At 39.6% G+C, this 26,341-nt stretch overlaps 1 protein-coding gene across 4 annotated transcripts in view; it reads left to right on the forward strand.

Moving 5' to 3' along the window:
* The window catches only part of slc7a9.S (solute carrier family 7 (amino acid transporter light chain, bo,+ system), member 9 S homeolog), a 50,655-nt gene that overhangs the window by 13,418 nt on the left and 10,896 nt on the right, over positions 1–26,341 (forward strand). For 2 of the 4 annotated variants that reach the window (XM_041561217.1, XM_041561219.1), the window contains 6 exons: positions 15,364–15,491; positions 18,793–18,940; positions 19,826–20,068; positions 22,711–22,836; positions 23,659–23,758; positions 25,596–25,640. In XM_041561217.1, coding sequence (XP_041417151.1) covers positions 15,364–15,491; positions 18,793–18,940; positions 19,826–20,068; positions 22,711–22,836; positions 23,659–23,758; positions 25,596–25,640 — 790 coding nt within the window. Of the gene's footprint in view, positions 1–11,615; positions 11,805–13,290; positions 13,411–15,363; positions 15,492–18,792; positions 18,941–19,825; positions 20,069–22,710; positions 22,837–23,658; positions 23,759–25,595; positions 25,641–26,341 lie in introns of those variants that run through there. The other 2 variants (XM_041561218.1, XM_018240488.2) reach the window with 2 other exon arrangements.

Genomic DNA, 26,341 nt, shown 5'->3' on the forward strand with positions numbered 1-26,341 from the left:
CGAAACGTTGCCAATAAACCAGTGTCATAGGATTCGGAGCGCTGCATCGAGTGTTTCTTGGAAGTATTAGATTACTAGATGCCAGTAACACCTATTAATAAATGTAAATGGGTAATAGAAAACCAACAGTCATGACATGCATCCTGCTGATTCTGTGCAATTGCATCATTAATTGAGGCTTGTTCCAAATAATAGCAGTGTGGAGTTTAATTAGTTAAGTCATTCATTCTGTGAAAAAACAGGTGTCAATTACGGCTCTTAAGTAAGGAAGGCAGCAAATGTTGTGCATGCTGCTTATAGTACATTTCTCTCTAAAAATGGGTTGTTCCAGACATTGTTCAGAAGAACAGTGTACTTTGATTAAAAAGTTGATTGGAGAGGGGGAAACATATAAACAAGTGCAGATAATAGTAGGTTGTTCAGCTAAAATGATCTCAAATGCTTTAAAATGGTAAACAAAAACCTGAAAGACATGAACAAGAATGTAAAACTACCATTGGAATGGATAGAAGAATAGCCAAAATGGCAAAGACCAGCTCAAAGATCAGCTCAAGGAAGATCAAAGGTCTAAGGTTACCTGTGAGTAGTGATGGGCGAATTTGGGGCGTTTCGCCGAAAAATGGTGAAAACTTTGCGAAACTGCGCCAGTGCCCATTTACGCCGGCGCAGATTTGCTGGCAAATTTACGCTGCCTCTTTGCAAATTTACTTGCCGGCGGCGAATCGTAGGAATTTGCCGCAAATTCGCGCCTGGCGAATAAATTCACCCATCACTACCTGTGAGTACTGTTACTATAAGAAGACATCTATGTGAAGCCAAGCTTTCGGCAAGAAGCCCACGCAAAATCCCATTGTTGAAAAAAAGACACTCCAAAGAGGTTACAATTTGCCAAAGAACACATTGACTGGCCTAAAGAGAAATGCTGAAACATTTTGTGGATTGATGAAAGCAAGATTGATCTTTTTGGGTCTACGGGCCGAAGACAGTTTGTCAGATGAAACCCAGACACTGAATTCAAGCCACAGTACAGTGTGAAGATAGTGAAACAGGTGGCACAACCATCATGATATGGGGATGTTTCGCATACTATGGTGTGGCCTATTTATCACATACCAGGGATCATGGATCAGTTTCAATTTATCAAAATACTTGAAGAGGTCATGTTGCCTTATGCCGAAGAGGAAATGTCCTTGAAATGGGAGTTTCAACAAGATAACAACCCAAACACATCAGTAAATGAGAAACATCTTGGTTCCGGACCAATAAGACTGATGTTATGAAGTGACCAGCCCAATCCCCAGACCTTAATCCAATACAAAACTTGTGGGGAGAAATAAAAAATGCTGTTTGTGAGGCAAAAGCAAAAAAAAGCAGAAGAATTGTGGAATGTAACAGGTGCCAGAAGTTGGTGGACTCCATGTAACACAGATGTGCAGCAGTTCTCACAAACACTGATTATACAACTAAATATTAGTTCTGTGATTCAAAGGAAAGCAAAATCTTGAAACATTGTCCACTTTATATAGTGAATATTTGAGTTTATAAAGAAGAATGCAGACTGTTATTTTTTTGAAAAGCCTAATATTCCGTTTTCTTCACTTTGTAAAGGAATAACACAAATTTGATACATTTTTCTTCATGTTTTGATTTGGAATATAATGTGCAGTGTTCCCAATGCATTTATGTGTATGGAAATAAAAGCTATTATAAGGATTTTGAGCTTTATTCACTTTTATAAACACACTGCTATTATTCTGAACACAACTTTACCTTAAGGAGTAGTTCAGCTTTAAATTAACTCTCACGAAGATGTTTGTGCTGGAGTCCATTATTTGAGTTAGCTCTAATCTGCTTGGAAAGAGAGCCACTCTCCAAAAAAAATCTATTAGACCTACCTGCCATTTAAAATTTGACCCCAACTTTTGCATGAAGAAAGACAGATACTGAGAGGGATGGTGAAGCATACCTTGAATATTTTAGAAACAGGACAACATTTTAAATTGATTATATTTGAAGGATTGTTATTTCCGGGAGATGAAGCTTGTATTAAATTTTTATTTTTGTTTTTTATAGCACTTCCATGTTCTCAAATTCAGCACTTTATGGATATTGAGTATTGATGGGCGAATTTATTCGCCAGGCGTGAATTTGCGGCGAATTTGCGCGTTTCGCCGCCAGCGAATAAATTCGAGAAAACGGGCGCAGGCGTCAAAAACGGGCGAACCGAAACGGCGCAAATTCGCCCATCACTAATATTGAGCCTACATACGGCTTATAACACCATAGATCTTGTATTCTAATTTATACAATTATTTATATAAAACATGCGCAATTGGTCCTCCAAAGTAAATCCAAAGTTTAGTCAGAAGAGCTGACTTTTTATTAGTGATTTCAAGGCATCAGGTAACTGCACACTCCCCCCTCTCTCTGGAATGTAAGGGGGCGTGGCCTAGCAGGACACAGATTGAGTTTTTATGACCTCCTGTGAGTAGGAACTGGACCAAGAATATAATGACCATAACTCCTTATTGGAACATAGGAGAGAGATGATATTATATTCATTGGTTATTAATTCTCTCAGGGATTCCATAGATACTAAACATCAATACTGTGTGACCTGCCCCTGCCCAGATATTCACATCTAATATACAGAGTACCAAACCTAGTCATGTTTGGACTCGTTGGAAAGATGAAATTGCCTTGAACCCATCATCAGTTTTTTATACTGTTCGTACAACAGGTATGGGTTCTGTAAGGATAAATATATTTGAGTATACCTTATATGTGACCTTCACTTCACCTTTGAGGGTCTTCCTGGGAACTTTACGTTCTCACTCCTTGGGCTTCCCCCTCCCCATGGAATGGCTCTTATCAGCCAGGGCATGGAGGAGGGCATTACAGCTCTGACCCCTCTGACCATAGTGAACAGAGGCCTGTTATGTGTCTGATTTAGATGCTGGTAGAAATATTTCTCATGATACCTTGGCCTGTTTTATTAACTATTACAGGCCTGTATCATCACACCTCCCCTTTTTAGAGTGAGCAAGGGGAGATTGACTTACAGGTCACTCTTAACCTTGCCACAATAAAAACATAAATCCATAGCCATAGCCAGGTCATTATCGAAATATCCATTCATATTATACAGTATGAGGGATCCGGCTACCTCCCAGGCCTAAAGTCTTGTTCCTTGAGGGCTGTATCAGTATAATCCCAGGTACTGGACTGGTTTGATGTAGGTATACTTCCTGTTTTGCCTCTATCTGCACTGTCTCTGGACAGAGTGCAGGTTTGCATAGTAGGCAATGGTCTATCACTGCTCACCTCAGGCACCTGACCTATTCCTCCCATCTTGTTCACTGAGGGGCCCTCCAGCCTATCTCTAATCTCCCATTCCCTGGGCCTAGACATAGAAACTAGCTGGAGGCCTCCCACCTTGTTCACTGAGGGGCCCTCCAGCCTATCTCTAATCTCCCATTCCCTGGGCCTAGACATAGAAAGTAGCTGGAGGCCTCCCACCCCCTTGATGCCACCCTGGTCTCCACTGACCTGCTTAGTCTTGGGTTGGCATAAACCACTGGGCTCGTCCTTAATACTCTGGACTTCTGGAAAAACTACTTTGTTGCTATCTGACTTGGGAGCAACTCCTGGTACTGTCAGCCTTTTCTCCTTAGTACTGACCACCTTAGCCCCCCTCAGTACTGGTTCTGGCATGAGGGCTATTCCTGGCCCACCACTACCATCACTCTCCCCAGTCTGAGTGGCACTATCCACTAGGACCCTACTCTGAGTCCTTACCACCTGTCCCTCATGCTTCTGCACTGACTCCTGAGCTTGGCGTAGCTGCTGACCTCCACTCAAGACCTCAGGCAGTTTGGGTACAGGATCAGGGATTACACGCTGGAAATCCCTCACTGCCGGTATACTACCGGGCTGAACCAGGGAGACTCCTAGGGGAAACCTCTCCTCCCCCACTCCCTTCTTATCCCTACTTTGGGATAACACTGGTTCAGGCACTGGTTGACTCTGGCTCCTGCCTCCCAGTCCTCCCTCCCAGTTACTTTGCTGCATTGTACTTTTTACAATTACCTGTTGAGGTGGGTGGCCACACTCCAGCGCGGCTGGACCTAGTGAGACCTGGTCATAGGGCACAAAAGCAGTTATCATGTAACCCAAATCATTCCCCAACAAGACATTTACAGGAATTTCATTAGTTACACCCACTTCCCTTAGACCTCTCCCCGCACCCCAATCCAAGAAAACTTTTGCAACAGGCAACTTTGGTTGGCTCCCACCCACTCCCTTTATGGACAAAGTCTTTCCAGGAATAATGTCCCCAGTGTTTATCATCTCTGGACGCACCAGAGAAAAATTAGAACCTGAGTCTCTTAGTCCCTGAGTCACTTTGTCCCCCACAATCACAGACTGCATATGATGATGTAGATTCTCAGGCTTACCAGACACAAGCATCACAACAGGCTGTCCAGGTGAAGTTGGTTCCTTCTTTTGTGGACAGTCAGTCCTCACATGGCCCATCTGGTTGCAGGAAAAACATCGGCGGGTATCCTTTTGCCCCACAGCTGCAACAGACCCCTCAAAAGATGAATTCTCACCAGACTGTAGACTGCTGTGTGCGGTTCCTCCTGTTGATCGCTCCTTGTAGCTTGGTACAGATGTTCTGCGGTGGTCAGACATCCTATTTGCAGCATATGTGTTTGCTATCTCTGCTGCCTGATCTGCTGTTTTGGGGTCGTGGTCCATAATGAATTGCTTCACTTCCATAGGACACGTGTGCAAAAATTGATCCTTTATCATCAGATCTTCCAGGCACTCAAATGATGTAACAGAGAGTCCTCTCAACCAGGATCTAAAAGCGGTTCTCAGACTACTCACAACATCAGAGTAGCTGTCTGTAGGTCCGCGCTGCACAGTTCTGAATCTTTTGCGGTATACTTCTGGTGTGAGATGGTACTTTTTGATGAGGGCATTTTTTATAGCATCATAGTCCCCATCAAACTCTGGTGGTAATTCCACAAAGGCATCCAGGGCTTTGCCTTTCAACCCTGGGGTGAGATATTTGGCCCATTGCTCACGGGGTAAGTGATACTGTCTACAAGCCCTTTCAAAGCACCGCAAAAAGGTATCCAAGTCACCATCTTTATCCATAACTGGAAATTTATCCACAGAGTTTATTAAAGGGCGTACTTCCTGGGTCTCACTGGACCGTGAGTGTGATCCCTGCTGCTGGAGCTTGACTAACTCCAGTTGATGCTGTCTTTCAGCTGTAGCAGCATCCCTCTCTGCTTGCCTTTCAGCTGCTGCTGCTGCTGCATCGCTTTCTGCCTTTCTTTCTGCTGCTGCTGCAGCTGCTGCATCTCTCTCTGCCTGTTGATATTGCAGGATGAGCTGAAGACGCAGCTGGGGGTCATCTGAACCCAACAATTGCAAAGCTGCTTGCAGGGATGAATTCCTGTCATCCTGCCCACTGCAACTAGAACTGTCCTCTCGCTGAGAGGATCCTGGAACAGAGTTCATCACTGGGACATCCTGAGTTGCATAGTCTCCTGACTCAGGTGTGTAGTTCTGCTGCTCCTGTTGCACCAAGGCACAAATCAACATTTCCTTCGATTTGTCCGCTGCATCAATTCCTCTTTGCTCATAGAGATTGATGAGGGTCTCCTTGGTCTGCCTCTTATAAAATGCTGCCATCTTGCAACACTTTGCCAAAATAAAAGATAGAAAAGAAAAACAAGAAGGGAAGGGAAACTGTTTGCAAGTATGTCTTAATAAAAATAGTATGCACTGAGTTTGTCTTTGAAGACTGTATACTCCTCGCAAGGATTTACAGATCTTTAGTGCAAGGTTTAATGACTTAACCCAAGCACTAATGCTCTAAATAAAAAATATGCCACCGCTGCCTACCAATCTGTCACGAACACGGTACTTCCAACCGCACGTGACTTTAGGTGTGGCTATCAGGGGTCACTCACTCAGTCTCTCACCCACCTTGCACACAGGTTAGACTAACACAAAAGCACCCCAAACACCAACCAACACCCACAAAACTCATTCGCTGCCACCATCTATCATTCACAGGCGATAGAAACCTAATGTTACTATTCCCCTGTTCTCGCTAACAGGTAATAATTCACAATACACCTACTGATTCAACAAGTACTTCAGTATGCAGAGGGTTAAGGCTCACAGTTACACTCTTTCAGGCTAGGTTCGTTTAGAGCATCAAAGACAATCTTATTAAATTCTCTTTAATATTATAAAAGGTATAACAGTGCAAAATACAAAAAAGATGTTACAAAAGAGACATACATTCAATAATACAAGTACAAACAGGGCATGGAGGAGGGCATTACAGCTCTGACCCCTCTGACCATAGTGAACAGAGGCCTGTTATGTGTCTGATTTAGATGCTGGTAGAAATATTTCTCATGATACCTTGGCCTGTTTTATTAACTATTACAGGCCTGTATCATCACAAAACACTTCTCCGGTTACTGTACATACAGAGACTGTGAATACCTTCAGAACTGTGCATGTAATACAACATCTTGAACCACCTTTATGACACAAGTTATGCCACAAGTTCACAATCAGATATCAGAAGAATAATTTCTGTATGGAAAACACTAGGAGACAGCAAAGTTGGTAATAAAGGTGCTTTCCGTGCTACAAATTTACAGCCAACTTTAACAACAACTTCCAATTCTTTATTATTGTAGAGAACATGTAAGTATTTCTGCACTACACATTTCACGTAATTGGCTACCTAGACATTCCTTTCAACCTGAACTGCAGCTTGGAGCTTTCAGAAAGAGACCTCATGCTATAGCCTTTTGTCATACTGTACATAGCTCCTCCATAAACTCCCCCACATCACTACAATTTGACATATGGAATAAATTATATAAATCTGCTCTCAACAAAAATAATTTTTGATATACCATTCACTATGATCCTTAAAACCACAATTTTTTCTGGCTGAATGCTGATGAAGATTTTAATGGAATATCTCCACAGTAACTTTATTGTACCATACCCTGGTGGACACGGGTGCCGGCGGGGATTCCCGCCACGTGCTGCCTCTTCCACCGGTACCGATGGACCTCCAGGTTGTCATGATGTCATCACGTCCACGGCGTGAAATTCAAAGTATTTAAGGGGAATTTGGGCGATTCCTGTATTGCCTTCGGTCCAAAACATCCGTAGCGACCGTGTCCCTTTGCCTGTCCAGAACTCTTGCTTTGCTCCTCTCTTATTAAGACCTGGCGGCATCTGAGTAGCTAAGGGCTCCTCCCAAAGCCAAAGGCGGCTGCTACAGGCGGTGTGACCAGCGAGCCTAGCACTTGTTCTGGATTTAGGGAGCCGATCATGAAATTTATATTAAAGGAAGGAAGCATATGCCTAACATTTGGCACCCCCAAGTGCTGCAAGCCTTTCCTTCTCCTTTAAGAGGAAGTCCACATCCCCTACCCTCCACTTTAAAATCAAGTATATAGAGGATGGACTTCTTGTAATTCTGAGCCTTCTGGATAATGGGTTTCCAAATAGATGGTCCCATACCTGTATTTTATTACTCTGCACAGTACAGGTATAGGATCTATTATCAGGAATGTGTGTACAAGGTCCAGTTTTATTATTGCAGAGAAAAAGGAAATTATTTTGGAGATAGCCTTCCTGTAATTCAGACTTTTCTGAATAAGTGATCCCATACCTGTACCAAATGAATCAGAGAAATCCATGTGAAGACACTGATCTATAATCTATAGATTCTATATAATCCAGAGAATCTCTAAAAACTGATGCTTATTTAGTATATATTGCTATATTAAGCACAAGTTGAAAATTATTCTAGAGAGAACCGGTTATAGGGTACTCTTGCTCCATGTTATAAACCAACCAATATATTTGCATACTCAGCATGTTCAGTATAGGAACAATTTATGTCTGGGCTGGAAGCAAATGACACTGTATAGCTGAACCTCACACGTTTTGTTAGACCTAAAGCTTGTTATAGCGGCACATGGTTACATAGACAGAGACATTTAAGGGGGTTATTTATCAAAATCCAGATTTTCTGATGTTTGAAATGAAAAAAGTCTGACCAAACTAGAATCCATGATTTGCCCTTAGTTATCAATAAAAAAACGTGGAAAAATCGGATTGGGAACAAACGCATCTTTTTCAGATTGTCGCACGAAAACCCAGAAAACTCTGAATATTTAGTGAAGGATGAAAACTACTTTGAATGGTTAAGGGGACATCTGCTATTGACTTTTAAATGAATTTGGCAGTTTTTAGATGATGTATTTTTGGATCCGAACTTGGAACATCTTCAGGGCATAATAAATCACGGAAAAAATGTAGTCTTTTTTACCGTGACTTTTTTAGGTTTTCAGCATCAAAATAGACACCTTGTCCATTTCTCTCTGCAAATTTGCAGATCAGGATAGGGGTATGGGATTCATGAGAGCAGCCTGGATGCAGATATAAAGCTATCGGAACTTGCAATATGGATCCTTTTCTGCGGCATCAACACTCCCAATAAATGTCCCTCTGCAAGTTACACAGTAAGTGGAATAATGTTACACATCTCCAGGGTGCATTAATGGTTACAAACACAACACAGTTTTATCTAAACTGTGCTTACAGATGTGCTAATGCACAGAGCGTATTTTAGCATGTTTCATCAGTTGGATTGCACATTATCCAGTAATTAGACCAAAAGGTGTACAGACCAAATACTCTTCTGTAAGAGCAACTGTAATTAGTCTGTAAAGCTGCAAATCTCTTGTAAACTACATTATGGGGTGTTTTAACAACTGCTGTGCTCAGGTGAGAAAATAGTGTCAGTCAAACAAATTATCTGTCTGCAGTGTCCTTATGTCATATGCTGGTGGTGTAAAGCAGCCTTCACTCTGTTATCCTTTCTGAGCTGCCTGGTATCTCCAGCATGTGCCATAATCAGAGTGTTTGCCAGACTAAGCAAACTGAAAAAGTGACATTAGACAGTGCCAAACCAAGCTGAAGGGGCGCCCTAAGCAACCCACCATGAACTAACTAGGTAAAGAAGGGGTGGGGTGACAAAGGGTCAATAGAAATTTGAGGGCCAGACTAGGGGTAGACAGAACAGGTACAGTACATGCCTAGCTACACCTCATTGTGCCTAGGTACATACCTCTTCTGCCTAACCGTATTTCTGGCACTGATATGGGAGGTTTTGGCCACTGGTGTTTGCCAAATGAGTTACCCCTACAGTATATGGAATGCCCTAAGGGGGAATGTAATATGTTTTGTTAGCACAAAAAACATTTGCAAACACCTTTGCTGACGTTATCGACCGTGTTTGCTCCATTTTTGATTAAAGACTCAAAGAGTTCCTCGCAAAGTTTGCGACCAAATTGCTTTTGCAAAATGTCTTTTATTTAACAAAACTTTACAATCGCAAACCATTTTTTTCAACAAAATATTTAACAAAACTCCAGAGCAAATGTTAAAGGTTCGCAATGCGCAATTAAGATTCACAGTGCAATGAAAGCCTAATGAAGAATACATTGCAACAGGTGAATTTTTATTTGCAACATTTTGCTCTTTGCAAATTTTATTACACTGCCCCCTAAGTTTGCTCAGGTGCAGTGACGAATGGCAACCAATTTGATGCTTGCTTTTAAACAGGTGACCAGTAAAATTGGTTGCTGTAGGTTACTGCACCTGGGCAAACTTTGCATATTTTATAACCAGTAAAAATAAGTTCTGGTTTAGAGATAAATATTCACTTTGGAATAAGTTCAGTTCATTTGAAAGAGAGGGTAGCTCTGGGGTGCCATCTTTGTTCTCTGGGGTTTCTGGTCTGTTTCTAGCAGTATTCCACTGCTATGCCATCCTGTGTGCTCATCGCAGATGATTTATTCATGTACACAATTCTAACATAACATATCTTTCAGGCCCATATCAAGCTGGGGTATGGAAACCCCTTCACTGCGTTGATACAGCCCTCTCTTGATGGGCCTGCATAGTCACCTACTATGATCTGATCATTGGCCAGAGGGCAAAATGATTGGATCAGTCCAATATTGTCTAACTTGTGGTGGCCATATTGAGTAAAGTGCCACTCATTTGCCAACCTAACCAAACAAGCAGATCTTTAGGTGTATGGCCAGTTTTAGACTTGCTACAACATCAGTATACTGTTATATACAGTACACCTGCATTCCCTGGCTCCTTGTTAAAATGGGTCGTAAAGGAAAAAGTGATTCTTTAGTACCATCAATCCCCCAGAGTAGGCTTCCCAAACTTAATCACTGTATAATGTAAGAGGATTCTCCACTGTGAAATATCCCTGCTAGGCTACGTCATTCATGTCGTTATCTACATATCGAGATTACAACATTTTTGCTGGCTGATTTTACTCTGTAATCTAAGGTCAGAAGGGCGGATAGGTGTTCTGAGCTAGAAAAACAATGTTTATTGCAATTCAGCGACAATTATATGAAACCAAGAACACCATCAAGTGTTACCTAATGGCTGCTGCATTACAGCCCCATTATGATTTAATCCTGGATAATAGCAAGCATGGAGCAGTGTCTGTGCATTTGGAACCACCCATAGGTGGATTAAGGGTATATTTATTTCTATGGGATTTTTAAAAGACTATTTTTCAATGGGTGAAAGTGAAAGTTCATCCTTTGATAAATACGCCTTTTAAAATCCCATTGAAATGAATGGAGAGAGGTGGAATTTCACTCTAGAGGATGTGGTGATCTCTAACTTCGCTCTTTGATAAATTTATCTCTATGCCTCCCCAAACATGTTTTCCTAAAGAATTAAAAGAAAAGTTAAAAGAAAAAAAAAATTAAATCTTCTGTCTTACCAATGTATCTATTTGAGTTTGTCTGGGTGAGGGGCAGACGGTGTTACTGACTAGTGTCTTTAGAAAAAAATCCCTACCTGGGGACTCCAGTTATGTCATCATGAGATTTTGCACTGAAAACCTTGTAAGATTTTGGATAGAAAGCTAATGAGCTGATCTTTGTGCCAAGCACAGTTAGGGAATAGGTAAGAGAAAGCTTTACCCAGATTGGTTGTTGGTTCTGGGGATCAGGGCCAAGAGATCCTAGTCCTCCACTTGTTTGATATGCATAAGGAAATAATGTGTGTGTTTTTGCCTTTCCTGGAATGCAATAAAAAAAGGTATCCCCAAATAAAATAAAACCTTTTTATTCTGATATTTGTATCAAATTCTAGTTTTCACTGAGATCGTGCCTTTTGTCAAATACTAATGAGAAGAGTGTATTATTTACAGTACAGTAAATGTTAAAAATAGTACATTTATAATCTAAGCAATTGCAGGCTTTCACAATGTTTTGCTTGATTTTGAAGATTTTTTCTTGGCTGTAATTAGTTTCAAAGCTCCTTTGCGTATAGGTTTAGTAGGACAAACAGCACTTTGTATAGTGATCCAGGAAGCTGCCTCACGGCAATCTGACCTCAGCCTGTTCCAACACATTCTATTACATTTTATCTGCAAAGTGTTGGATGTGAAGTCACACTAAATCCACAATGGCAACAGCAATAACAAGCAATGAATAGCTTGCTTAACATGATGCTTTTAAATTCTTCTGGGGCAATAAGGAGCATGTTTAATAATTACTGACAGTGACCTCTGCTCTGTAGCTCCCCAACCCCTGCTGGGCTGGCAATATTTACCTTCTGAATCTTACCGGTAGGGTTTAAGGAAAGTGGAGCTTGAAGGAGTTTAATTCTCAATCCAGAAGTCTTCCACAAACCAGGTACAGTCCTTTTATACTCATATTTTATTTAAACAGTCTAAATGGGTGCCATGTTTGTTTTTAAAAGGCTGACCCCTAATGTGATCATAGAATATTGCTATTGCACCTGAGGAGCTTGCTGTTTGTTTTTTAAAAGTGTCAAAGTACTTGGGCAATTACAAAGCTGTGTTTGTCAAAATCTAAATCCTTTACTACTATTATCTCACCCACTCTTCCACAGCAGTTTTAAAATGATTTGTGTTACTGGGTAATCTGTTATCATAGTGATGTTAGTAATCCTTTCTCTGGCAAACAGTAATGTATTTCATTCTAACTGTATCCAGCTATTCACACTGATGGGCTGTCAGACATGGGATTAACCATCAGATTACATCCTTTCAGCTAAAAAAAAAAGAATGCTTATCATCATTATTTCCATTATATGAACATATTATTCTTATTAATAACTTGTGACCTTATTTTTAGCAATCTGCAATACTTTTCCCGGCAGCCAACAATTCAATGGCAGATGTCCCATTGATATCCCGATCTGCGCTGGGTTTCATTCAATATTTTGAAGATTTTGTGGTTTTCGGGTGTAAAATCTGAGAAATTTAAAAAGCTGGGGTCCCCAGACCACAGCCGCTCTTCTTCCTCCTTTAATTGATAGGCTCTTGCCTATTCAAGTATGTGGTGGTGGAGGAGGGTTGCAGACAGGCACGACTTTGTGGGTTGAAGAAGCTATGTGCTCTGAGCCCTCTATTGTCTTCTGAGTAGTGGGACTAGCATGTTCTTGTTACACCACTAGCAGTTAGCTAACCCTTTTGCAGGACCTCAGCCTCTTCTTCATGTACATGTGGGGGTCAGTAGCATACTCATACACTTAGCTTGTACAATCTGTGAAAAGTTTAACTCAGAAACTTTTATTATGGTATACCCTTGCTCTTTTTCGATTTTAATGTGTTACACAACCAGGTCCAGGTCTTTCCCAGTCTCTTCCAATAACCTGGCCAATTGCTTCATCATGTACAAAACCCTAGCATTTTAGCATGTGTGAACAGATTATCCTATGTAACTTTATAACTGAATTCCCCTACAACAGCGATGTACTTTTCCTTCCTAACTCTCCACGCTCTCCTCTACTAGAGCAGCTGCCCTCTATGGTGCTCTCAGATTCAGTTTGCTCCATAAATTTCAGCAGACAGCTGTCCTCCCCAACATCTTCCCTATTTCCATCACTTAATTCACCAGCCCCTAAAGGTTCAAAGAATAAAAACAAATACATATAGAGCACACCTTCTGAAAAAGTAAAACCACTGTTTAATTGAATTCATTAAAAACACAAGTTAAAAGGAGCAGGCTATGATTAAGGGGTGTTCCCGAAACCAATTAAGCTTTCTGCTACAGCAGCCACTTGTGTTTTTAATGAATTAATAAACAGTGATTTTACTTTTTAAAAAGGTGGTCTCTACATTTTTCTTTTTCTATTCTTTGAATTGTGTTGCAGCCTAAGGAGCCCTGTATGGATGGATGCACATCTAACTGTAAGGGCAGGACTACATAGCTGATTCCGCCGCGATCCGCCGCGCAAAATCGCAGGCGTCACATCGGATGCGACGGAAATAAGGTAAGTAATTTAATTGTCGCATCGTGTTGCATTGTTGATGCAACACGACACGTCTGTCGGATGCTGCACGGTGCGTCTGCATCCGACAGTCGTGTCGCGTTGCATCAACAATGCGACACGATCCAACACTGCCATTACTTACCTTGCTTCCGTCGCAACCAACGTGATGCCTGCAATTTTGCGCAGCGCGTCGGATCGCGGCGGAATCGCCCGTGTAGTCCTGCCCTAAGGGCTCTTACACACAGGTGTTTGCGTCTGCATTTTTCAAACAAAAGCTGAGCACAGTAGATTGCATATATATTGCATTTGAACACATTTTTTGTCTACAACCTGGCATAATATAATGGAATCAAATGTGGTTATTTGTGCTCAAACCGCATCAAACACATGCAGGAAAAACACCTGTGTGTAGGAGCCCTAAGTCCTTCTCTTACCACAAGAGCAAGGGGTGAGTCCAGTTTTTTTGTTTCTTCATTTTTTAAGTTTTAGCCCCTAATAGTGCCTGTGCAATGAGCATCCTCCTCTCCCCTTATGTTGGCAGTCCCCCTCAATACTAAAAGATGTACTTTAGATTCTATTACATTCTAAAAAAGAAGCATATTTGCATCTCACACAGGTGAAATTTAAATAGGGCGGGGGTTCACCTTTAGGTTAATTTTTAGTATTTTATAGAATGACCAATTCTAAGCAACGTTTCAGTTGGTCTTCATTATTATTATTTTTTTCAGTTTTTTAATTATTTGCCTAATTCTTCTGAATCTTTCCTGGAGAGCTTCTGAATAAAAAGCAAAATAACTCAACAATAGTGATAGGTGAATTAGCGCCGTTTCGATTGGCCGAAAAATTTGTGAATTTCGCGTGAAATTCGTGAAACGGCGACAAATTAGCGAAACGGCGCTGGCATCAATTTTTTTTGACGCCAGTGAATTTTCGCCAGCGAATTTTCACGGCCACTTTGCGAATTTATTTGCCGGTGGCGAATCGCGCTAATTTGCCGCAAATTCGCCCATCACTACTCAACAATCACCTCAATAGTTCACAACCCCTTTAATATTCTTGTCTCTGTTGTTTCCGTCTGGCACCTCAGTAATCCAGGTGCAGATTCTGAACAATTTGCTACATTACTTGATACGTGTCTCAGTAGCGTCTGTGGGATATTAATGACTATTGTATCAATTCTAACAGCTGCCTTTAATGAAACCCAGGGATTCTGCTCAGCAGGGCTAAATCTAAAAAATGTATCAATGTATAAATTTAGAACAGTTTAAGCGTCAGCGATCCCCTCTCTTAGAGCTGCTTCAGAAAGACATAGGAAGGTAAATCATGACGTTTTAAACTTCAATAATAAAAAAGCAGTCACAAGTAGAAAATAGAAATTAAATTGAAGAAGTCTTTACTTCTGGTGAACTATCCGAAAACAACCGAATTCAACAAATTGAGTGAACAACCCTTTTAAAGGCCTTTTTGTGTTTTTGGGCTCCTACACATGTATTTCCGTGTGTGTTCCACACAAAATGTTGGGTCTCATCTGCATGCATCTCCCACCAATACCTCACACACGCTATGCATCCTCAAACTTATTGATAAATTAATTAATGTCAATGTATTCAGCATAAATCTGCACTTTTTTTTTTTAATGGAGAACCTCAGGCCCCAAGTACATTGTATATAAATGAGTATTTCCCTCTTCTTCTAAATTGACTCATTGTATAGCAGTTATGGCACTGGCAGTGTTGCAAAGGGCAAAGTTCATTTTGACCAGTAATATAACTGCAACAGAACAAACAACCTGAATGTAAAATATACGCCCCAGAATAGTTGGAAGGAAATACACACTGATAGGTGCTAGATACTGATGGTATCAGGTTTTTACTGCAGAAGCTTTGAACAGAGGCTGAAGTTCTAGATGGAAGAAATCACTAATTGTACACAATTTGCAATATTTTAATACAGGGGCAGACAGACAATCGGATTGTTCGAACACAGAAATGGCCAGAAAACGCAAGGGGCTGCAGAATGGGGATGCGGACCAGAAATCTATTCAAAGCCAAGAATCCAACTCCATGAATCTAAAGAAACAGGCAAGAATTGGCTTTCCGATTTGTTAATGTATTACAGTTTTATGCATCTATAACGTTGCTTCTATAGTGTTATTTGCTTATGCAACACTTTTATATAAGTACCGGGTGCTAAAAGACAAAGGAGGGGTTTCTGCCTAATTTCTTCAAACAGACACCATTACTGGCCCTAAATACTGAAGTGTTGGCTGACGAGGTGTATTGTACAAGAGATATTCCTGACTGTACAGGGATGCATTCCTTCCCTTTCTATTCCTTGTGGGGTCTGAAGTTAGCAAGAGTGACCTGAGCCATCAGAACCAACTACCCCAACATGCCCAACCGCCTAGCAATGCAGAACCCCTGTCCTGTAACATCATGAAGAGTGCTCCCCTTTCACAAATGCCCCAGGGAGGGAGGAAGCTTCCATGCTGGAAACCTAGCCCCCCCTATCTATTTCTGGTCTACAATTCAATGTTGTTCTAATAATACTACATTAATTTAATGAAACAGCATATGGCAAAGTCTGAATGGAGAGAGAGATCATGCATAAAATAGGAATTACAGTTTAAGCCCTATATCTGTCATTGACATAGCAAAGTTTTCATGAATTTTTATGAACTTTTCAGTATCAGCCAATGTAATCTTGCCCACAATACTCCCACGAGGTAGGAATTATACACTGTCAGCCAGCGCTTCTAGCGCTTCCACCCACAGGGACATCACCATTACTAACGGGCGCAAGCGCCACTTCGCTAGCGAAAGAGATAGACGATAGTGATCCATTTGCACTCGTCAGGCGAATTTTCGCTCTGGCAAATGAACATAACTGCGCAAATTCACTAAAATTCAGATTTCATTGACCGTAACCTCTTTCGCCAGACTTGCCTTCGCCAGCGCAGACCAGGAGAAGTGCATAGGACTTTCTCAATCTTCAGTTTCTTACATCATATTGGAAAAACGCTGATGTATTTTCCTTTTTGTCATGGTGATAGGCTGCAAAAGTGTTTAAAAACTTTTTTTTGTGTAACAGGTTTCCCCCATACATTTTATAACATATGGGATTATTATTTTACAGTGGGCTTTTGTGTAGGGCATTATAACAACTCAATTGTCTTTATTAAGGTTCCCTTGGCATGTGTAGTTATCAGTGTAAATGTAATGTATTAGATGCAGCATGTAACATAAAGACGTCCATTCAACTTTAATTTGTTCTTTAATTCATTAAAATCCATTTCATTGTAAGTGTGATAGCTTCCGTTTCGTCGCACTGGGATGAATCGCAGGCATCACATCGGTTGCGCCGAAACTAAGGTGAGTAATAGGAATGTCGGACGTTGTCGCTGTCAAGACTGTCGGATGAAGACACAACATACAACGTTCGCATCCGACAGTTGCGTCATGTCGGATGGACGCATCGACAACATCCAACATTCCTATTACTCACCTTAGATTCGGCGCATCCAAAGTGACACCTGCGATTCATCTCAGCACATCGGAGTGGACGGTATCGCACTTAAAATCGCCCATGGAGTTCTACCCTTAGGATATAGGCAATTAGTTGCATTATGTAAGCTGAATAGTTCTGTGTCCAGATTTTCTTTGGCCTTGACATGCTTCTGGAAAAAAAAAATTCCAACTGATAAGGAAAATACCACATTAATTATGCTGGTTGGCGTCACTTTTTACTGCACCTTTTAAAAGCGAAAATCCTGGTGTGACACAGGAAAATACAAAGTGCAAAGTATCAAGTGCCTTATTGATTTCTGTAAGCAAGGGTTTTGTAGCATGTTGTTTCTCTGGTGCTTATTAAGGTCCATAAGCCTTAAAGTGTTTTTGAAAACTTTTACTCCTGTTGGACCTGTAGGTAGCAAATGAAGAACTTGCACCCACAAAATAGATGGATAATTATGTGTTGGAAATGTTTTTTTGGATGTTTCACAATAAACAGCAAGAGTATAATAACAGGACAGCTACCTTCCTGCAGACTCAAAATCATATAACAAGTAACACACAAGTGTGTTAGTTCAAAAAGACCTTGAATATGAGATAAAAATGTTAGAATAAACAACACGTTTCTAGTCAGAGTAGTAATTATGTGAATATATGAAAAATAATAAAATACAAAAATAATTAATACGACAAAAAATAATACAACAATAAATAATCCAGTGGATGAAAAAGAAAAGACAAGAGAACCGTTGTTTTCAGGAAAAATTAGATTCTCAAATTGGCAGAGAAACTTGAGTATTAGATCTCTGTTTCTAGAATCACAAACCTTGAAATAAAGGGACCATGTGAGCTTGAAAGAATCTCTCAATCTGTTTTCTTCTGATTTAACTTTCAGATCTTCTTGCCCACTAAGTTGGTTAAGGTGTGACGCAACATCTGTTTTTAAAGGAGATTCCTTTTTTAGCCAATAATTAAATAGTGCTTTTTTAAAGATGGATAATTAGACAAAGGCGTTTGACTAAAAAGCTTCCAAGAACACCTTTCTTCCCACAGACCCACTTTCTGTCCTTTCTATACAGTGAAAGTTAAATATATCCTTTTATGAACCCCTGGGGCTCATATAACCACCAACCAAGTTTTATAGTAAGTTTCTCTTTTTGTCATGTTATGTTAAAACCCTAACAAATCTCACAGTCCTTTTGGACCATGTACCATATGGGGGATCCACTGTGCTCATTATGTGGTTTTCTATTTTTTTTATTTTACATCATATAATAAGATAATAGAAATGTCTATAATTTTCATTTAAGATATTCCTACTTAAACCTGCTTCTAACGTTAAAAATGATACCATAGAAGAAATGTTCTGCTCTGCCATGCAAAGGGCTAAAGCTTCATTAAGTCACATACTGAGCCTTTTGTTAGATGCACTTCAGAGGTGCAAATAGGTTAAAACTGTTTTATTGACAGAGATGGACAACATGCTCTCACTTTCATAGTACTAGGGTGCACTATTTTTAATATAAGAAGTCTAGTTGTCTATTTTCTTTGTCTAAACACAAGTATTTTATGAATTCAGGGGAGGTAGCTGAGCCTATACTGTACACCATCATAAATATGTTCTTCTAATATTGTTTTTCATGATTTATAAAAAAAAGTATCCAGTACCTTCTATTCCAGTGACTAACATACTTTTAATCTATTGAATTATATTGTCATATGCATGCTTTGAGTTTTCAGGCTTTGTTCTGGGGCACGAGAAGTATTTCCTTAGGAAGCTGTAAATTTGTTCCATACTTACAGTATATACCAAAATGGAATTTGTAAAAATGATGAATTTATAATGAACCAGTCACCTTCTGTTTCACTTCAGGTTGGTCTAATCAGCGGAATAAGTCTCATTGTTGGAACCATAATTGGCTCAGGCATCTTCATTTCTCCTAAATCTGTCCTTTCCAACACAGGAGCAATAGGACCATGCTTGATTATTTGGGCAGTCTGTGGGGTTATCGCTACACTGGGTAAGTTTAAACTATGCCAAGTGCTTGTATATAAAGTAATGTCTCCAAAGCAAGTTGTATCTGGGAACATATGCAGGCTATTTTGATAGTAAATGAGCTCAATCTTCTCTGTTAAAAGTTGTTCACCAAAACCTTGGTGAAACCTTTGTGCATTTGCTTAAAGAGATTGTTCACCTTTGAGTTAACTATTAGTATGATGTAGAAAGTGATATTCTGAGACAATTTGCAATTGGTTTTTTATTATTTGTGGCTTTTCAGTTATTCAGCAGCTCTCCAGTTTGTGATTTCCGCAATCTGGTTGCTAAAGGTCCAAATTACTCTAGCAACCATGCACTGATTTGAATCAGAGACTGTAATATGAATAGGAGAGAGCCTGAATAGAAAAATGAGTAATGAAATGTAGCAATAACAATAATTTTGTAGCCGTACAGATGAGGCCAGTGATCCCCATATAATAATGATGAACAATTGAAAAGTTGCTTAGAATTGGCCATTCTATAACATACTACAAGTTAACTAAAAGGTGAACCACATCTGCATGTTCCTAGAGTTAGAAGAGTTGTAAGACAATAATGATACAAACTTCTATTCATTGCTTTATTTGACTGCCCTGTGCATGCTCCCTAGGGTTCCCATAAAGTCATGCAAGTGCACTTCTATCAACATCACGACAAGGAATATTGAGCCAAATTGTTATGTTTAAGGGGCGTTGAGATGAGTGAGTCCAACAATTAGGGAAAGCAAAAATGATTGTAATAATTGTTCTTTCAGTACATAGCTAGTTTGCTAGAAACAACAAAAACATACACTTATAGCTGCTTTATTGTTCTATATTTATGACTGGGGTTCTATGAAAATATTTATCTATATCCTGTTTATTTTAAGGTGCACTGTGCTTTGCTGAGCTGGGCACGATGATAACAAAGTCTGGAGGAGAGTATCCCTACCTCATGGAAGCATTTGGGCCAATCCCAGCTTTCCTTTTCTCGTGGGCCAGTCTCATTGTGATTAAGCCATCATCGTTTGCTATAATATGCCTCAGCTTTGCAGAGTATGTCTCCGCTGCCTTTTACCCTGGCTGTGACCCCCCAGTGGTTGTTGTTAAGTGTCTGGCTGCAGCTGTCATCTGTAAGTAACAATGCTATGATAGGTGCAATGTGTACAGAATTATGTTTGTTTATGTACTAGTATTGCCATGTATTTCCCTTCCTAACACTCCTCTCTTTATTATTTAATTTCCCTACTTGATCTTCCACATGGTCATCAAAAAACCCATACCTCTTTCACTCCACACTACATGTTTTTTCCCCACTCCTTATTCTTCTTATTGTTGCCTAATTTCTTCTTCTCAATACTTCCCTTTCTGTTTTAGTTTTTAATTTATGGCAACCCAAGAACGCACATTCAGCGATTGTACGACCAATAGGGAATCTAACAAGATAAGTCCCCTACAAGATTGCAGTTAGTATTTTACAGGTCACCTTTGCGTAGATGATTTGTTGACACAAATAGATTTCCTATTAACACCAAAGGATAATTGACAGAAGCTTATCTAGCCTTTAATAAATCACACATTTTGGTTGAATCCTTGTTTATCTTTAGACCTAGCAAGCAGGTTCCACAAGAAAGAGTTTGAATTTGTTAATAAACACTGAAAACCCCTTTGAGCTCTAGAAGTTCCCTGCAGTGAGCCAGCTGGGCAGGCCTGATAAATTAACAAGCGCAGTGCAATCTTGTTGGGGAATTATCTTATGCAAATACTACTCAGTTGGTAGTTCATATGGCAGTACATTTATGGGCCCTATCATATACAACAGCCCAAACTGGAATTGGAATTGTTGATAACCAGCATAACAACCAGACATATATAAAATAAAACTGAATAGAAAAACGGGTGTATTGCCTTTAAATAAAGTAATAGTTAATATGAATTAAAAAAAGCAATCACGCATCGATATTTGTTTTTTTTTTTAGTCTGCTTAATGCTTAAAATAATTCTGCTTCTGATTTACCCAGGCTTTAGTGTATCCATAGGGTTAACATTGTTCAGGGCTGTAAAACTTGCCGAGCGACACAATTTACAGTGGTTTTATTATTTCATTGCAAATGACACGATTTACAGTGGTTTTATTATTTCATTGTCATGATCTATCAAGGAAATATGTTGGAATATGTACTTTATGTTGATCAAATTGGTCACAATAACATTTATAAGTAACTGAGCAAAAATGTTTGTTCAGCATATATATTTATTATCTGGCTGCTGAAGTAATATATGAGCACTGGGTATAGGAGCTAGATGGTCTATTTGTCCAACACCTGCAGAACCATTTGATTCCCTTAAGAAGGGCCGGAACTAGGGGTAGGCAGAGTAGGCAAGTGCCTAGAGCGTAAAGTTGTGGGGCACCAGGAATTTACCTTCTTTGTCTCATACCCCTAGTCCAGTCCCCTCTCACCGCTCTGGCTGGCGTGTCAGTCATTTTCGCTCATGCATGTGATGATGCTTTTCAATTGGCCTTCATTGTTTATTTTTAGCAGTTTTTGAATTATTTGCCCTTCCAGCTTTCAAATAGGAGTCACTGACCCCATCTAAAATCAAATGCTCTGTAAGGCCACAAATGCATTGTCATTGCTACTATTGCTCTTCTTTCTATTCGGGCCTCTCCTATTCATATTCCAGTCTCTTATTCAAATCAATGTATGTTTACTAGGGTCATTTGGACCCTAGCTACCAGACTGTTGAAACTGCAAACTGGATAGCTGGTGAATAAAAAGCTAAATAACTCAAAAACCACAAATGATAAAAAATGGGAATCAATTGAAAATTGTCTCAGAATATTACTCTCTATCACACACCCCCCTCCAAAAAAAGCATCACTCTGTTAAAGAGTTTCAGTGAGGGGAAATTCCCATAGATTTTCCCTCCAGCAGTGGAGGAATCCAGGCTCTATTTTCAAATAATTGATAATAAATAATAAGTAGGGCGTGTTTAACCAGTGGATTGGGAAAATTGACAAAAAGGCTTTTAATCCAACTCCTTCACTGTGAGATTTCTGAGGTCTGTAAAAAAGAATCAATATATGATAACTGTAAATTATATATATATATATATATATACAGGTATGGGACCTATTATCTAGAATGCTCGGGACCTGGGGTTTTCCAGATAACGGATCTTTCCGTAATTTGGATCTTTGTACCTGGTTTTGCCTCCAATAAGGATTAATTATATTTTAGTTTGTATTAAGTACAAGGTACTCTTTTATTATTACAAAGAAAAAATAAATCACTTTTTATTTGGATATATTGGAGTCTATGGGACTTTCCATAGCCTTTCCATAAAAATCAAATAGAAAACTCACCCACCTGAAACCTGCCAAGATGCTGTATAAGCCAGTGGGATGTGTATCTTTGTATTTTAGCATGATGGTACTTCAACTATTTAATTTTTTTCTTATATACATTGACAAAAAAAGTAGTTTTAAGAGAGTTGTTGGTTTTGCTTTTTTTAACACACTTGCAAAAATTTATTGATTTTCCACTATGTGTTTAAAACTTTCTACTCCAGATTTCCTCCGGGTTCCTCTGAGAGTGAAAGGGTTAAGTCAGCGATATAATTTGCAATCCTTTTCAGAAAAGTTTACTTGCATTTCATTCTGATTTTATTCTCTAAGCTAGCTGGTTCATATCAAGACCCTTAGACGCCTGTGAGTTGATAAGCTGATTGAGTTGTATCTGCTGTAATTATAACTGTCTGCTTTGTTTCCTAGTGGCAATCACACTGGTGAATTCACTCAGTGTAAAGCTGGCAAGTTATGTTCAGAATTTCCTCACGGCGGCAAAGATGATTATTGTTATAATCATTATTGTAAGTGGCATCGTTCTGCTAGCACAAGGTACGTGGCTCATTGTATATACAATGACAGGAACAAATCATTCATTATTCTTTCAAATTGTTTTCTATAGTATTATTGTGCATACTCTGCTTCAATAGATTGCTCTTTGTTATACACGTAGGAAGTACAGTTTGATAGACATCCAATCAAACACAACACAAAAACATACAATTTCTAACCTCAGATGCCACACTAGGGAAGCAAAGCTTCTCCCAATCTTCAGGGAATGCATGTGAATGTCTATATTTCCCACCATGACAAAGACATTGTCTGTGAGTTACTGAGAATACTGAATATGGAGGGTTTCTGAAACTAAGGGTAGGGTTAGAGAATAGAAACATTAGCAAATCATTGGGCACTTCTTTGAGAGCAGTGGCGTCTTCACAGAGATAGTTGAATGTTTGGAAATTTTATCCCAAATCAAATCAAACAGATTTAATTGGCATATTTGTATCTTGTGTGTTTAATTATTAAAGTTTCTGTGATGACACTGCAATAACTGTTGTTGGTGTCTGTTCCTACCATAACCTGAAAGCAAGTCTGGGCTGGGATTCAAAATAGGTTCTGGCATTTAATACTTAGAGAGGTTCAAACTTCCCAATAAATAACCAGATTAGAGAGCTAGGGGGCACCGAGGGTCAGTTGTATAGTGTGGTCTCTTTGCCTTGATTTGTTTGCTTGTTTAAAATGTATTTTCTACAAATATACTATATACACTATATACACATTCTCTGTGCTTGATGTATATGCTATTGTGCAGCACTGGGGAATTTGGCACTTTATAAATGTTTGTTAATAATCAATAACCAATATCGTCTGCAGGAAAAACCCAGAACTTTGAAAACAGTTTTGAAGGTGCTACAATCACAGTTGGGGGTATCAGTTTGGCTTTGTATAATGGCCTGTGGGCATATGATGGATGGTAAGCTTTTTGTGGTCTGTTGTGAATTATTATATACTAACCAATTCATGGGTGGCTTATGAAGGTTGTAAATGGGATTAGAATACATTCATCTAGAACTAAACCTCTATACCCCAAATCCTGTGAAACTTTATTCATAAGTTTATATCTGTTTCAGACACTCAGTAGTCACCCAATTGGACTCTGTTTTGTTGATGACAGTTCCTACTGTACTGAGTACTGACACTGTAAGCATAATTTACAGTAGCAGTATATTAACAATAGTAGTAATACAATGGTAGGCCAGTGTCATATATATTATTAATATGTACCCATGTTTAAGTCCTTTAAAACTACTAAACGACTGATTGAGAAATAGGATATTAGTGCTGCAACATCCAAGTGGGATATTATTTGCTGTATTGTCCTTCTTATAAGAAAATAACAAGAAATAACATTTCTGGCCCATTAGTGTTTAGAGGTTCCCCATGCTGCAGTGCATTGGGATATAGGACTTAAGTGTGTGGCTTGCTTTTCTCTTTGTTTGCCTCTATCCTGCACTGTAAGTTGCCCATCCAAAGATGCTCAGTAGAAGCCTAATAATTTCCACATCTGAATTCAAAAATTAGAGAGCAACACAAGTTCCTGGGGGTGCCAAATATTACTTGTAAATGGCTAGCCCCTATGTTGACTGGCAGCCTACAGGAGGCTCTGTTTGCCAGTACACAGGTTTATATGCAACTAAAGCTTGCCACAAAACCAGGGATAAATGAAAATATAAGCACGTGCATTAAGGCCACTTGGAACAACACTCACTGAGTAGGTCAGCGCCGGAATTAGGGGTAGGCAGAAGAGGCACCTGCCTAGGGCGCAACAATGTGGGGGCACTGGGCAAGTACCTGTTCAAAGGTCTTCTGCCTTCACCTAGTCCGGGTTCACTCTCCAGCTGCTCCAGCCTCCCTCCTCTCTCCTCCCCTCCCTTCTGTCACTCCCCCCACCTCCGTTACTCCCTCGCCTGCCCTTTCCCTTTGTTGCTCTCCCCTCCCTCCCTTCTCTTCTACTATGGTGCATGCGCACTCGCTCATGCATGCACTCATGAATGCACACACACAGGGGGTGGGGGTAGCTGACCGGGGTGCTTAGGGTGCCCATTTGCAGGTGAACATGTTGCTCCTGAGCCACTGGTTCTGCTCCAAAACATTGGGCAGTGTAAATGCAGCAAGTTAGTCCCCTTCATTTCTTTCTTAAATCCATTCCTATACATCATTTCAATCAGATGGGGGGGAGGTTAGAGAAGGAATGCAGGAGGCCAGGACCTGCGGTATTTTGCTAACGCAGTCCAACTCTGTTCCTGGTTGGTTGCTGCTTTGTTAGATCTACTGAGAGCTTTCAAAAATATATATAAGAACGTAGAATCGGATATAGCACCATGTGCTATATCCGATTCTACGTTCTTGTGCAGTTTTTCCTTGGAGCAGCACCCGGGTTATTGCATTTTTATACTGACGGAGTGCGGATCTGGTTCGGTTGTGTATATATATATATATATATATATATATATATATATATATATATATATATATATATATACAGTACCTGTATATATATTCTTAGAATGAACCAGCAGCACAGGGATATTTTTCAACGTAAAAAAAGTGTATTTAGTGAAGCATGTTCCAGCCATACCTATTAACATGTCGAGTTTTGTACTTGTTAGTGTATGTAGTTGTACTGGTCACAAATTTACAGTTATTTGTTGGGTGAAAACTTCTCAGATCCTTAGGATTCATCATTGCAATTTAAGTACACATACTAGTAATATTCTAACAACCATTTACTAAATTTTACCTTTCTTTAGGAACCAACTAAATTATATCACAGAAGAGCTTAAAAATCCATACAGGTAAAAATCTGACTTTAACTTGCCTTCAGAGTTCAGTCCTGAAGGAGAAGATAGGCAGTTTATGGGACTGGATTTAGGATTAATGGTACCACCTGCAAAAATTACAGTTCTAGAAAGTGAGACTACAACTTTAGTATTTCAGAAAAAACTTATAGGGTGACACTTAAATATATGAAGTGTTAATGTTACCAGACTTTTGCAAAATGAACATGGTCAGCTCAATGCCTCCTTTTATGTAGGATGCCATTTTCACATCAAAAAGTCTCTGGCCACTTGGCATATAGAACCTACATGTATTTTATTTTTCTCCAGGGATTTCCATTTTCGATTTCTGAATTTGGTGAATTAATTTAAAATGTCATCATTTGTAGTTGCAGGTTTTTCTTTTAAAGCATTATTTTAAACAAAGAAAATCATATTTAGGGAAAACCATCAGACATGGGGGAATATTTGCAAATGTGCAAAATGTCAAGTTTTTGCCAAAAATTAAAACTTGCCAAAACAGTAGCAATTTACTTAAACTTATTCATGGCAGGTTTTTGCATTGGGGAATATTTGCATCTTTTCACCGGGCATAATTAAGCCAATGTATTGTCCTATTCGACAAGGAGTCTGGTATGGTGTCACTGGGGGTTGTGACTAGATGATATGTGATGTAATATGTAATATACCGTATGACATTATCTATAGCAACTTACTCA

Source organism: Xenopus laevis, chromosome 4S (genome assembly GCF_017654675.1).
Source record: "Xenopus laevis strain J_2021 chromosome 4S, Xenopus_laevis_v10.1, whole genome shotgun sequence".
In the NCBI taxonomy this organism is placed as follows: domain Eukaryota; kingdom Metazoa; phylum Chordata; class Amphibia; order Anura; family Pipidae; genus Xenopus; species Xenopus laevis.